Below are 13,065 nucleotides of genomic sequence, written 5' to 3'. Positions count from 1 at the left end.
CAGGGAACTGCTACTGCAGAGAGTCAATTTTCAGGTTATTTGCAGAATGCCTGCCCTGACTACAGGTTTGAAGTGCTGGACATTAGTCAGTTCAGCATCTTCAACATTTACAAAGTATTCCTTAGGGATTGTGCCCTGTTATTACATCGGTGATATGCTTAAACCGTTGTTTGTTCTGTACATACATTATGGCTGTCTGTAACGTCAGGATCACTACAAAGAAAATGATGAAAGGCACACCATTTTTCTTTTATCCCTTTTTATTTCCATAAAATCTGCCTTGCTGATAGAACAATCATAGTTGTCTAAAATGTAAAGGAAGCAAATTAAAGAGTGTTATTGTGGTAATAGCATTTAAAACCCATTAATGTTTTTCTGCCATGGAGCGCAACAATAGTTCACTTTGCCATGGGATATATGACAAGTGGAAAGGTATTTTAAAATGAAATGAAGAGAGCTGTTTCTTGATGTTCAAACACAAATTTATGTTATCGGATTTCTCCTTTAAGAAGGAAAGGTTGTCTCGAATGAGTCACTCACCGTTGATAACATGTGTTTATTGTACCTGGCTCCTTTTCTGTTGTGGGGGATCCAGTATATTATTTCTGTGTATTATCAAATTATTACTTTTCTGAAAAGGTTAATAAAAATAAGAATTAGAAAAAATCCATATTACCTTTTTTATCCTTATGAACAAGTAAATAAAGAAATACTAATAACGCACAAATGTATTCAAAGAGCGGGCTGGATCCTCACCTGGGCTGAGGAAGAGGTGACGAGGCCGAGGAGAAAGGATGGGTCGTTGGGCCCATCCCTGCCATCCCCGCCTGTTCAGACCTGATAAGCACCCAAATAACCTGACGAGCACAGACCAGGCATTCACCAGCCTTCGTGTGGTCCAACCCATGGGAGCCTTGACAGCCTCTTCTGCGCCCGTGCCCGTGCCCCCCGTTGGACCCGCAGCTCCCTGGCTGGGGGTGGGACCCCGCAGCGCCGCCCAGCCGCGTCCTTCGCAGAGGTGTTCCGGTGTGAGCCTCTTCATCCAAGAGAGCGCTGCTGACGGGGGTGCGCGAGACCTCGCGTCGATCTGCTTCATGTGCTCTTTGTTCCCAGGGAAGGGACGGGGTGCGTGATAATGCTTCTTGCGCCTCCTCCCCTGTCTGGCGCGTGCCACGTTCACAGCTCTGCTGTGGGTGGGCTGGGCGGGGGGTCCCGTGCCCGGGGGCTGCAGGTGGCCTCTCTCGGCTCTACTCTGGCTGGAGGTCTGTGGCAGTTGCTGTTTTACCTGGCTTCTCGCTGCTGTGTTGGTGGGGCTTTCAGCCACCACTGTGTCAAATTTCCTGCTCTTGCCGCTTTCTACATTTACATATCGGAATATTTCGGCGTCTTTGCAGTGGTTTGGCTTAGTTTTAAATAGATGTTTTGGTTTTATTTATCAGGGATCGGGTTGTTCTGCTTCAGTGCTGAGTTCTTTTTCCAGTCATGTTTCCCTTTGCTGAACTGTTGCAGCCCGGTTCTAGCTGTGACCCCACAAAAGACATGCCAGGGTCATTCATGCCCCGTTAGTCCAAAGGTGCTAGCAGGGAACGGCGCACGATAAAAAGAGCAACTGCCAGCCCAGGCCGAGTAAATCCCTGGGGCTGGAGGGGACACGAGCCATGGCGTGCAGAGGGTAATCCTGCCGATGAAAAGTCATCAGGGCCTACAATTCCCAGCGGTCATGGCACAATATATAAGTCAAGGAGCGGCTTTTTCCCTCACAGCCCAACCTGCTGCCGAGAGCCGTCAGCTGCAGCAAGCAGAGGACCCCGTGAGCAGGCAGTTGGGTCTGGGACGCTGCCAGACGGCCCCAGGGGTCTCACCGGGGAAGCTGTGGGCAGAGACCTGGTCCTGTCTCAGTCACCACAGGCCAAGGAGCGCAGATGTACTGCCCGTTAAAAAAGCAAATTATACATTGTCTCCTGCTCAACAAAAGCCACTAAGGGCCTGAAGGGGTGCGGGGGTGGTGTCAAGCCACAGGAGTATTTATGGAAGAGATTCAGTTAGTTCGTTTAACTAATGTACCTGCCCAATTCCCGTAAGGCCATGAGCAAGCAGCATTGCTCAAGCACATACACACTCCGCTGCGATTAAGGCATCTTCATCCCAGCAACACAGCTGACAGTGCTCAGCGCTGTGACAGGACCGAGCGCACACGCGTTGCAGCCACGGTTCCCCTCCCTCCTGCGAGCAGCAGCTGGCGGAGTCTGTGACAACCAATGACGCCTGTAGCGGTCCATGATAACCAGTGACACCTGTAGCGGGCTGTGACAACCAATGACGCCTGTAGCGGTCCATGATAACCAGTGACACCTGTAGCGGGCTGTGACAACCAATGACGCCTGTAGCGGTCCATGATGACCAATGACACCTGTAGCAGTCTGTGACAACCAATGACGCCTGTAGCGGTCCATGATAACCAGTGACACCTGTAGCGGGCTGTGACAACCAATGACGCCTGTAGCGGTCCATGATAACCAGTGACACCTGTAGCGGGCTGTGACAACCAATGACGCCTGTAGCGGTCCATGATAACCAGTGACACCTGTAGCGGGCTGTGACAACCAATGACGCCTGTAGCGGTCCATGATAACCAGTGACACCTGTAGCAGGCTGTGACAACCAATGACGCCTGTAGCGGTCCATGATAACCAGTGACACCTGTAGTGGTCTGTGACAACCAATGATGCCTGTAGCGGTCCATGATAACCAGTGACACCTGTAGCGGTCTGTGACAACCAATGACGCCTGTAGCGGTCCACGATAACCAGTGACACCTGTAGTGGTCTGTGACATCCAATGATGCCTGTAGCGGTCCGGGCCAACGCCCCTGCCTCTCCCTGCCACCCTGTGCCCGGCCAACCCCAAGGCTCTCCACTGCAGTTCGGGTACAACCACTCCAGCATCACCTTTTCTTCAGCCCACGGCTGGATGTGGAAGAGTGGGTCAGTTTACCCCAACCCCCTGGGCTCTGATGAATTTTGGTTGCAAAACTGATTGCCAGTTATTCTGACAGAGGATGAGGAAGGTCCTAAGAATGTCCTGATAGACGTTTTGATCCCAAAAGCCAGGCAAGCGTTTCACCAGGCAGAAGAAAGCCCCAGCTATATATTGCAGATAAGCGAAGCAGAGTTTGTGATGTGTCCAGCACATACTACAAATAATGCACTCTATTTTTGGGAAAGCATAAGTCGTGCAGCCTTGGCTGCTTTGGAAAAATACAAGCCTGCCTCTAACCCTCCCTACAGCCACATTTAGGAGACTGCCGAGGGCTCAATACTTCAGGTCCATTATTGTGGGTGTCAGCTCTGTGTACGCATGAGTCAAGACACACGTGCAAATTATGGGATTAAGGATCTTACTAGGGTCTGTTTCTTTTGAAAACAGTAAGAATAAACTTCCATTGAACATATTCAATGAAGAGAGGAGGCTCTCATGATGGCTGTCAATACAAAAGCAAAGGTAAAACTAAAAGAGATAAATCAGCCTGTAGGGTTGCTTTAGTTTAGTTTAGTTGCTTTCTTTTCCAGAAAAATAGAAAATCCTCAAACTGAGGATTTTTTGTCGGTGGCTTGCTTCAAATAACCCAGTTTGATTGTTTGGAGGAGTTAAACAGATTTATCTGTTTTGTATTTGTTTTATGACAAAACCCTGAAAATGTATTTTTCTTGGCAAAAATATCCCTCCACTCAAAAAGCTAATCCTAATTAAAAAGAAAACTCAAACCCAAATTTGATCAACTCTCTAAATCAGTATTTTTCACTGTAACTTTAATCACCTAAGGGGCAAACTAATTTAAACTTTCATTAAGTCCATAATTCAAGGAATAAAAATGGGAGTGTATAAGGAACAATCTCAAATTAAAGTAGCTCAAGGCAGTGCAAAATGAGATTTAATGTGAAGGCATAGCCTTTAACAGGTGAGATGTACGAAGACGCAGTATATGTACAAATTATGAGAAAGGTTTATTTGTTTGCGTAGTGTTTGTGGTAAAGAGCCTTGGGACTACTGGGCAACAAGGAACTGAGTAATGGTTGTAATGTCATGGTTTGGCATTACTAGCCAAAGCTTACTAACAGCACAGATTATATGCAGCTATATATGACTTACTGACCAGAAGGTTTCAATATTGCTTTATGTTGTTAATCCTCAGTAAGCCCTACATAAAGCAAGAGAAACAAAACCACCGGAAACAGTTGAAAGGAACAAAAGTACTGCGCCGAACCTAGTACTAGGAAACAAGTGACTTCCTAAGTTAATTTGTGCAAATGTAGTTTCAGGGAGACGACCTGCTGATGGCTTCCCCTCGGCTCAGCTGTCTGGTGGAGCAGGGTCTGAGGGAACCCGTGTTGGTGGCTTCTGGAGCGACCAGGGCTGAAACAAGGGGCAACAGCAGCCGCGCTGTGCGGAGGGCGTGCGGTGCTGCACTGCGCTGTGCGCCAGGGTCCCGGGGCCACAGGGAGGGCTGACGAGCGCAGCCCAGGGCTGAGGCCCCAGCGCAAAGGTAGAATTATAGAATCATAGAATCATCAAGGTTGGAAAAGACCTCTAACATCATCAAGTCCAACCGTCAACCCAACACCACCATGCCCACTACACCATGTCCATAAGCGCCTCATCTACACGTCTTTTAAATACTTCCAGGGATGGTGATTCCACCACTTCCCTGGGCAGCCTGTTCCAAGGCCTGACCACTCTTTCAGTAAAGAAATTTCTCCTCATGTCCAATCTAAACCTCCCTTGGCACAACTCAAGGCCATTTCCTCTCGTCCTATCATTAGTTTCTTGGGAGAAGAGACCGACCCCCACCTCGCTACAACCTCCTTTCAGGTAGTTGTAGAGCGCGATGAGGTCTCCCCTCAGCCTCCTCTTCTCTAGGCTAAACACCCCCAGTTCCCTCAGCCGCTCCCCATCAGACTTGTGCTCCAGACCCCTCACCAGCTTCGTTGCCCTCCTCTGGACACGCTCCAGCACCTCCATGTCCTTGTAGTGAGGGGCCCAAAACTGAACACAGGATTCAAGATGCAGCCTCACCAGTGCCGAGTACAGGGGCACGATCACCTCCCTGCTCCTGCTGGCCACACTATTTCTGATACAGGCCAGGATGCTGTTGGCCTTCTTGGCCACCTGGGCACACTGCCGGCTCATGTTCAGCCGGCTGTCAATCAGCACCCCCAGGTCCTTTTCCTCCGGGCAGCTTTCCAGCCACTCTTCCCCAAGCCTGTAGCGTTGCCTGGGGTTGTTGTGGCCGAAGAGCAGGACCCGGCACTTGGCCTTGTTGAACCTCATACATTGGCCTCAGCCCATCGATCCAGCCTGTCCAGGTCCCTCTGCAGAGCCTTCCTACCCTCCAGCAGATCAACTCTCCTGCCCAGTTTAGTGTCATCTGCAAACTTATGAGGGAGCACTCGATCCCCTCGTCCAGGTAGGTCCAGCACAACAGCCTGGGGAGGCAAGGACAGTCAGAGGGCTTCCAGTACAGCCGCTGCAGCTTAGGAAAGCCAAATATTTTGCTTTGAGGTTTTTTTTTCTGAAAATGGACCGTTTCCTGAATTTTCCATTTCCTGTCTTGAATTGCAGTGAACAATTAGAATTTCCCACGGATGGCAATATTGTATTTGATCGGCCGTCACTCAGCACAGAGCACGTTGTCTGTAGCTGTACTGCAGGCTGCACAGTGATACTCGTGATTGAGGCATGAGAATACTATTGTAAATTAAACAAGAATGCATAATTAATAACCAAAATAAAAGAATGAATCACATTAATCAGTAAAAGAAGATGCAGTAAACTAAGACTAAACAAGGAAACAATTTAGCTCATACAGTAGGATACACAATTGACTTCAAAAGGGATTGTACTAGAAACTTTGCCCAGTAATTATGTTAACTCACATCCATGGTAGTTTCCATGGGGTATAGCTCAGTTCCAGCTGTGCAGGGTTAGCTGAAGGATCTGGCAAGCCCCTTGCAGTCAGCTCTGTTAACTGTGTATCCTACTTCCTGACATAGTTCTCTAGACAGCAAAATCATCACATAAACTGTACCAATTCCGCATGACTTCATCCATGTCTCTGTCGTTCTCTGCATTTGCGAAAGCCCCTTGTGTCTCCTCTCAAACCGCACGCTCCCGCAGCAGGGCCATCCCCCCCCTCGGCGCCTGTCGGCTGTCTGTGCCTGTCGCCGACCCCGCACACGCGGCCCCGGTGAGGAGGCCCCGGGCTGAGGGTCACGCTGGGCACCCCCGGCAGCATCCGTCCCGCAGGCTCTGAGGTCCCTCACAGCCGCCCGGGCCACCTCGGGGCACCAAACCGCGTAAGAGGAAGGGAGGTGAGGGGAAAACAAACTTCTGAGAAGCTTCTGGTTTTCGAATGTAATCGAGAAAATAACCCCAAGGGACACGTTGGCCGGTCTCTCCGGAGGCACGAAAGCGCCCGGGACCGACTCCGTGCGGCCGGGCACAGCGGCGAGCAGGCACGGGAACCAGCCCAGCGCGCTCAGCCCGGCGGGGGCCGGGGCCAGCCCGCCGCGCGGGGGGACGATGCGGAGGGGGCCCGGGACGCCACGAGCCGGAGCGGGGCGGGCGACGGCAGGGCAGCGGCGGCGCGGCGCGCCCCGGGAAAACCCGTCGAGCGGCTGCCGGCCCCGCGGCTCCCGCGGCGGCGGCTGGGGAGGGCAGCCCGGCGCCGCGGAGGCCTGAGCCCCGGGGCCGGCACCCCCTCGCCTCCCCCCGCCGGGAGCCTCCCGGGGCGGGGAGGCGGGCGGGGGGCCGGGGCTGCCGGCAGCGGCCCCCGCCCCCGCCGGAGGCAGGACGGAGGCACGGGGGGCTGGGGGCGGCCGCAGCCCCGGCCCCGTGAGGAGGCGTCAGGCGCGGGAGCTCCGCTCGCCTCCGGTCCCGGCTCCGTATAAATGGGGGGCGGCGGCGGCGGCGGCGGCAGCGCTTCGCCCAGACGGAGCTGGAGCCGGAGCCGGCCCGCAGCGGAGGGCGGCTCGGCGGCGGCGGCGGCACCGGCACCGGCACCGGCACGATGGGCGGCGGCGGCGGCCCGCGGCGTCCCGGCGCTCTGCCGCTGCTGGCGCTGGCGCTGCTGGCGGCGCAGGGTGGCGCGGCGCCCCTGCAGCCCGGCGGCTCCCCCGCGCTCACCAAGATCTACCCCCGCGGCAGCCACTGGGCTGTGGGTAAGTCCCCGCCGCCGCCCGGCGCCCGGCAACCTGCCCGCGCCCTCCCCGCCCTGGCTGCCCGTGCCGCCGCCGCCCCGGCCCGACCCTCTCTCCGCCCGGCCCCTGTCCGCGCCTCCGGGGGCAGCGGCACGCCGCCGCAGCAGCTCGGCGGCCTCAGCCGGGAGGACAGGGTTGCGACAGCCCGGCATCCCACCGGGCCTCCCGGGCCGGCTGCGCGGTCCCCGCCGCCGCGGCGGCGGAGGCCCCGGTGCCGGGACAGAGCGGAGGGCCGCGGCGAGCGCACCGGCGCGAGAGACGGAGCGGCCGCCGCCGCGCCAGCCCGCCGGCGTTCTCCGGCTCGCACCGGCGCCAGGCTGCGCGGCTCGGCGGCGCCCCGCCGGTCCCGCTCGGCCCCACGCGCGGCGGGCGGCCCCGGGGCCGGCGTCCCGGCCGCGGGAGCCGCCCGGCTCGCCCCCTCGCCCGGGCCGGTCTTGTCCTGCCGGCGCCGTGCGCCCCGGAGCCGACGGCGCGGTGCGAGCGCGGCCCCGACGGGCGCTCCCCGGCCGTGCGCGCTGCCCGGAGGCGGGCCGGGGCAGGGAGGGAGCGGCGCGCTCCCCGAGGGTCCGCAGCCCCCTGTGCGGGAGCGGGCCGCCGCCGCCGCAGGCAGCCCGCCGCCCCCGAGGGTTGGGTGCGGAGCAGCGCTGCGGCGGAAGCCACCTGCGCGCCGGACAGCCTTCGGCCTCCGCCCCAGCACCCCGCACTTGTGCGGGGCAGAGGGTGCGGGGTGACGCGGCTTTCCCCGCTACCTTTGACGTGTTTATTTGGCGATTATGTTTCCTACCGCTACCTTTCTTCATAGATGGGAACCCAGACCCAAGTCCGAAGGCAGCTGGGCGGGACCCACGAGCTCCCCAGCACCCCGAGGCGCAGCCAACACCTTGGGGAGCCCTGGTCCCAGCCGGGGCCCTGGGGCACTCAGCCTGGAGCCCCCTCTCCCTCCCAGTAGCCTCCTTTGCAGCCAACTGTGGTTTCATTTTGATGACAGTAAAGCGTGGTATATCAAAAGTGCATCCAGTTTACCTCCTAGAAAGGGCCTGGAACATAGGCTTACACTACAGTTCGCACATCCCATGTCAAAGCAGGGAAAGTCTAAAACCTACAGCGTCTCCATCCACTTCTTACTCCAGCAAATCTTACCAGGTGCCTCTCCCTAGCTCCAGGCAAAACGCTTGGTTATCTCTGCCCCGTTCTCAGCAATGTTTTCTTTGACAATGTAGCATAAGAGACAGAGGAAATTAATTGTGTGTGACAGTGACAAAATCTCCAGTCCTGGTTGCGCTTCACCTTTGACATCCTCTAGCCCCTTCCCTTCCCTCCATGCTATCAGTCAATAACGATTTCCAGCTGGTGACTGAACAATCAAATCCATACCTGTTTTGGTTAATTTCATGCTACTGTCGTTGTTACAGGACATTTAATGGGGAAAAAGAGCACTGGAGATTTTCCCTATGTTTATGAAGAAGAAAACAAGACCCCGTTTTCAGCATTACCTGAAGATATCAAGCAGCTGGAAGACTATCTGCAGTGGGAAGAAATCTCAAAATATTTGCTACGGCTGCTGGAAGGGAATGAAAATAAAAGTGCTCACTTTTTAAAAGGAGGGCTTCCCTGGTATACCAGGAACACCTGGGAGACAGATGACAATAGCAGTTGGAAAGATGTAAGTAAGATAAAACCTGTAAAAACACTCCATATATTCAAATTTCATTTTACAGTAACGTATCAGCTTCCTCTAACTTGTGGATTGTCCGGAAAAGTAGCAGAAATGCATCTCGTGCACCAGTCATTCCGTAAAGCAAGACTCTACTCTTGATTACAGATTGTCACTCACAGATTGTATTTTTTATGAATTAATTTGCTACTGGGCATAAACTCAGCAGACATTAGGCAGATTTTAGTGTCTTGATTCCCTTCAAGTTCCTTGGTTGTTCGATTCTTTTCTTTTCTAGCTCAGATGACCACATCAGCACCAAGTTCTGTATTAACTCAGCACAAACAAGCCAGTGTGAAAAACAGGTGTGAATAGAGAGGGCAGGAAGAAGGCAAAGGGTGTTGTGTATAAAGGCACATCAGATTGACTGTCTCCCTCGGCTGCCGTTCTGGCTGTCATTATCTTGTCTGGCTTGTGAGGTCCTGCCGATCCGTGGATAGAGCGACCTAGGTTGCTCCCGGCTCCGTCTTTGTCTCGTGCAGGTCTTTTCCCAGCTGATGGTGCTGGCCATACTGTGGTCATTTGTGGTCTTGCAAAATGAGTCTGTGGCTACTGATAAGCTATAATGTGTGCCTAGGACCCACCTCTTCTTCCCTCAAGTTATTATTAGCACTATTTCACAAGATAACAAGACTTTGGGACAGTTTCACCCCTATTATCTTGGGAAATCCTATAAAATACACTTGGAAGGATATCAGTGAGGTTTTACAGAAATCAGGGTCTAAATGACATAATGTAAATTGCAGAATTTACTAGAAAACTCCTTTCTTTATAATGCATCAGGTACAGTAATGGTGATATAGCTGCCAAATTCTTTTGGGTGACATTGAAATGAATAAAAAGATTAATACCGCCCCTTAAAGACATTAACGGGAAGATTTTTTTCTTCCCATATTCTACTGTAATATGATGTAGTTAATATTCTTGGGCTAACGTCAGCCCAGTCTCCCTCCTGAAATCGTGGTGCAGTGAAGTCAGTGAATACTTTGGTTTTGACCTGAATATGGGTAAAAAATTACCCATTAAATTAAGCCATGATTTAAGTCTCTTACCACTGATATGAACACTGTCCATAGGTTTCTTTCTGACTATGGCTTTATGACAGTGATGCTTGTAATAACTGTGATTAATACTACCTAAAAAGGAAACTCTCTCATCTTCAGCTCTGCAGTGTGCAGCTTTGTAATCAAATTAGATGAACAAATTCCATTATGCTATGTAAAGAGGGAAATATTTTGACTTCTAAAAGTATCTGGTAATAAATCGTACTTATGAAGGCTGAAAGTTGCCTCCGATAAGTTGAATCATATCCATATATGTGTACTTTTATCCTAAATTAATATCCACATTTTTGTGGTCAGACATTGAACATATACATGGAATAATGAGGTTATTGCCTTAAATATCCAGATTTCTCCAATGATTAGTAAAAAAAATCATGTCTTTCATGTGACTAAGATATGTGACAACTTGCAGAACCTCATTTTGCCATAGAACCTTTGATTTCCAGCATTCAACAGTTACTTTATCTCCATCTTGAAATAAAACATAATCGTCAGAGTAGTACGTAACCTGTGCTTTCCTACTGTTGGACACAAATACCTGATTCTATGTAGCCTAGATAAGATATGATGTATAGTTTTTCCTTTGCCTTCAGAAAGTAAAAACCCAGCACCTGAAAGTTAAGCTATATATCTTTTTGAGATCTGCCTTCCAGATGAAGACGACCTGAAGATCGAAAGGAATGTGCTTTAGTTTTTTTGAGGGTTGTGATAGTTTCCTAAACATTTAAATAATGATAATCGTTATTTTTAATAAAGGAGGCCTTGTTTATTTATAAAGGTGGAATTCTGGTATACGTATGAAATTCAGTCATACATGTTCACAGTGATACAAGAGCATAAATCACCTTTGGATTTTGATTCTGTAGATTTTTCTGGATGTGAGGGGTCCCGTGTTGTAGAAGCTTTGGTTAGACAACACTTTCGTTTAAGGTGCTGCTGTACCACAGCTAACGAAGGTGTCCGTGTACACGAATGATGAATGTAGCTATCTGCCTAGGTGGAAGATGGCCAGGTAGACTAAATTGACGATGATGATGCAGTGCATATGAGAAGTTTGTACTTGGCATTAAATACTTTTCCAGCCATATTGTGGTTGAGTTTGAAATAGAAACTAATTCTAGGAGGAACCAGACACCATATTTACAGCGGTTACTGTTCACTGTGAAACGGCCTGTTGGATTGAGGTATTGAAATGTGACCAAAAACAGGTAAATCATGAACCCTACTGTCAGCTGATGGAATAGCTGTCCCAAGACCATATCACCATCGAGGGGGCTTTAATTCTCGCAGACCGAGTATGCGCTTGCAGAGATGCTCACAATGAGGAGTCTACCTCTGTGTGTGTGCGACCCTATGTTCCCATCTACTGAACATAAGTGAAGACAGGCTGTGTTGGGAAGAAATGTACTATGAGGGCTTTGTTTCATGGACTCTTTCAAACTTAGCTGATTTAATTTAAAATTTGAATTTTAAATTTAAGATCAGAAATCCCCAAAGCTAAAGGCTGCAGAAGTAAATACAGATATGTACTTCAGGTAACTCCATTCAGAGTCTTGCTTATTAGCTCAAATTCATTCAGTGCATTATTCACCACTAATGCTCACACTGTACTGTACATTTCTCAAGAATAAAAACAATTCTTTCTAAAAGACTCACCCAGAGTAGGGAAAGTGCTGTAACACACGAATAGTCAAAAAAGCCAGAGAGATGTGCATAATGGTTCTGGGAATTAGGCTTAGAGTGGTGCACCTGAGTCATTTTCTTCTGTTTTCAGTTAATACCAGGCAAATGAAGATCTTGCCTGCTCTTTATTCTGTGAATAAATTACAGTTAAAGTAGTTAAAGATCAGAAGGGAAATCTCTCCTGCAAGTTGGCCTAAGTGTAAAAGTAAGTTGGAAAATAAGCTTTAAATTGTTTCTATGACTTGGCTTTTTAACACTAATGAGACACTGTATAAATGAGATGGCAGACAGAATTATTTGGGAGAATGACTTTCCTCATACTTTGGCAGTTGGTTATTGCGCTAACCAAGACAAATGAGGTCTGTTTTGGAAAGATTATTAGGAATGTGTTTGTTATGTGAATACACAGAGCAGATGTATATTAGGCTTATTAAATTGTGAATGACTTTTTTCAGGACTGGTCTATAAATAATATTTTTCTCTTTTTATTAGATGATGGACTATCTGCTTCAAGTTGTGAATATGAAAGAGAGCACTCCAAGCTGAAAGGTGGTCTCTAAATCATGAAGAAATGGAATACTTTCCGTAAGAGACTATTTCACAAGCACTTGATTGTATCAGATAATCAACAAGGTCTCTTTTCTGTAAACAAGATTTCCTTTGTGTAAAATATCTAAATACACGTATTCTTGTATGTTTCAGCAATGACTGAACTCTCTACTTCATTTTCAAGGTTGCATTTTCTCACTTGAATGGCTTTGATATATATAATTGTCACGGAAGGGTCTTCCAATTAATTATATGACTTACCTATCTAATCAGTTCATCTCTTAGTTCGAAACTACATGACATTTCAACATTCACAATAAATAGTACTAATAAAAAGGCTGAGTTTATACGTTTCTTTGAGTTAATAAACTGGAAATTGGCTGTGCCACAGCTGGTAACAAAGAAACAGCAGAATGATTCATTTTCCACTGAAGCTTTTCTCCTTCTTGAATTGCTCCCTGGTCTGTAGTTTTTTTTCAGTGGAGGGAAGCTGACGCTGCCTTCCCAAGGTATCGACGGGCCAAGTACAGCGCGTGTGACGCACTTCCAGGTGCAGGCAGATCTGCTGAAAGATACTCTGCCTCCTTGTTTGATTGGGGGGTGGTGCGGCAGCTCAGCACGCTCCCACCACACACTCCTAACCACGTGTTAGCAGGTCTGGTACCACTGTGTGCCCACATGAGACTGAAGGAAGGACATTGCCTCCCGGGAGAGGAAGCTCCTGACGCCTGTTGTGGGGCTCCAGCACACTGTAGCCAGGCAGTGCTCCTTGCTCACCTGTAGTCTTCTGGACTGGACA

The 13,065-nt window shown here is 50.1% G+C and overlaps 1 protein-coding gene across 1 annotated transcript; it reads left to right on the top strand.

Annotated features, from left to right (window-relative positions):
* Positions 1-7,066: 7,066 nt before the first annotated feature.
* Positions 7,067-12,449, top strand: LOC142074868 (gastrin-releasing peptide-like). Its single transcript, XM_075135787.1, has 3 exons — positions 7,067-7,217; positions 8,669-8,919; positions 12,210-12,449. The coding sequence occupies exons 1-3, from the start codon at positions 7,067-7,069 to the stop codon at positions 12,261-12,263; spliced, it is 456 nt and encodes a 151-aa protein (XP_074991888.1). The 3' UTR covers positions 12,264-12,449.
* Positions 12,450-13,065: the final 616 nt, after the last annotated feature.

The sequence above is a fragment of the Calonectris borealis genome, chromosome W, assembly GCF_964195595.1.
Source record: "Calonectris borealis chromosome W, bCalBor7.hap1.2, whole genome shotgun sequence".
In the NCBI taxonomy this organism is placed as follows: domain Eukaryota; kingdom Metazoa; phylum Chordata; class Aves; order Procellariiformes; family Procellariidae; genus Calonectris; species Calonectris borealis.
The sequence above is the reverse complement of the archived record's forward strand: the minus strand, read 5'-3'. Positions and strand labels throughout refer to the sequence as shown.

Bases quoted from the DNA above. Each gene is read 5' to 3' on its own strand.
- LOC142074868 (XM_075135787.1), top strand. From the start codon at position 7,067: ATGGGCGGCGGCGGCGGCCCGCGGCGTCCCGGCGCTCTGCCGCTGCTG. The intron at 7,218-8,668 runs GTAAGTCCCCGC...TCGTTGTTACAG, and splicing joins CGGCAGCCACTGGGCTGTGG to GACATTTAATGGGGAAAAAG. The intron at 8,920-12,209 runs GTAAGTAAGATA...TCTTTTTATTAG, and splicing joins ACAATAGCAGTTGGAAAGAT to ATGATGGACTATCTGCTTCA.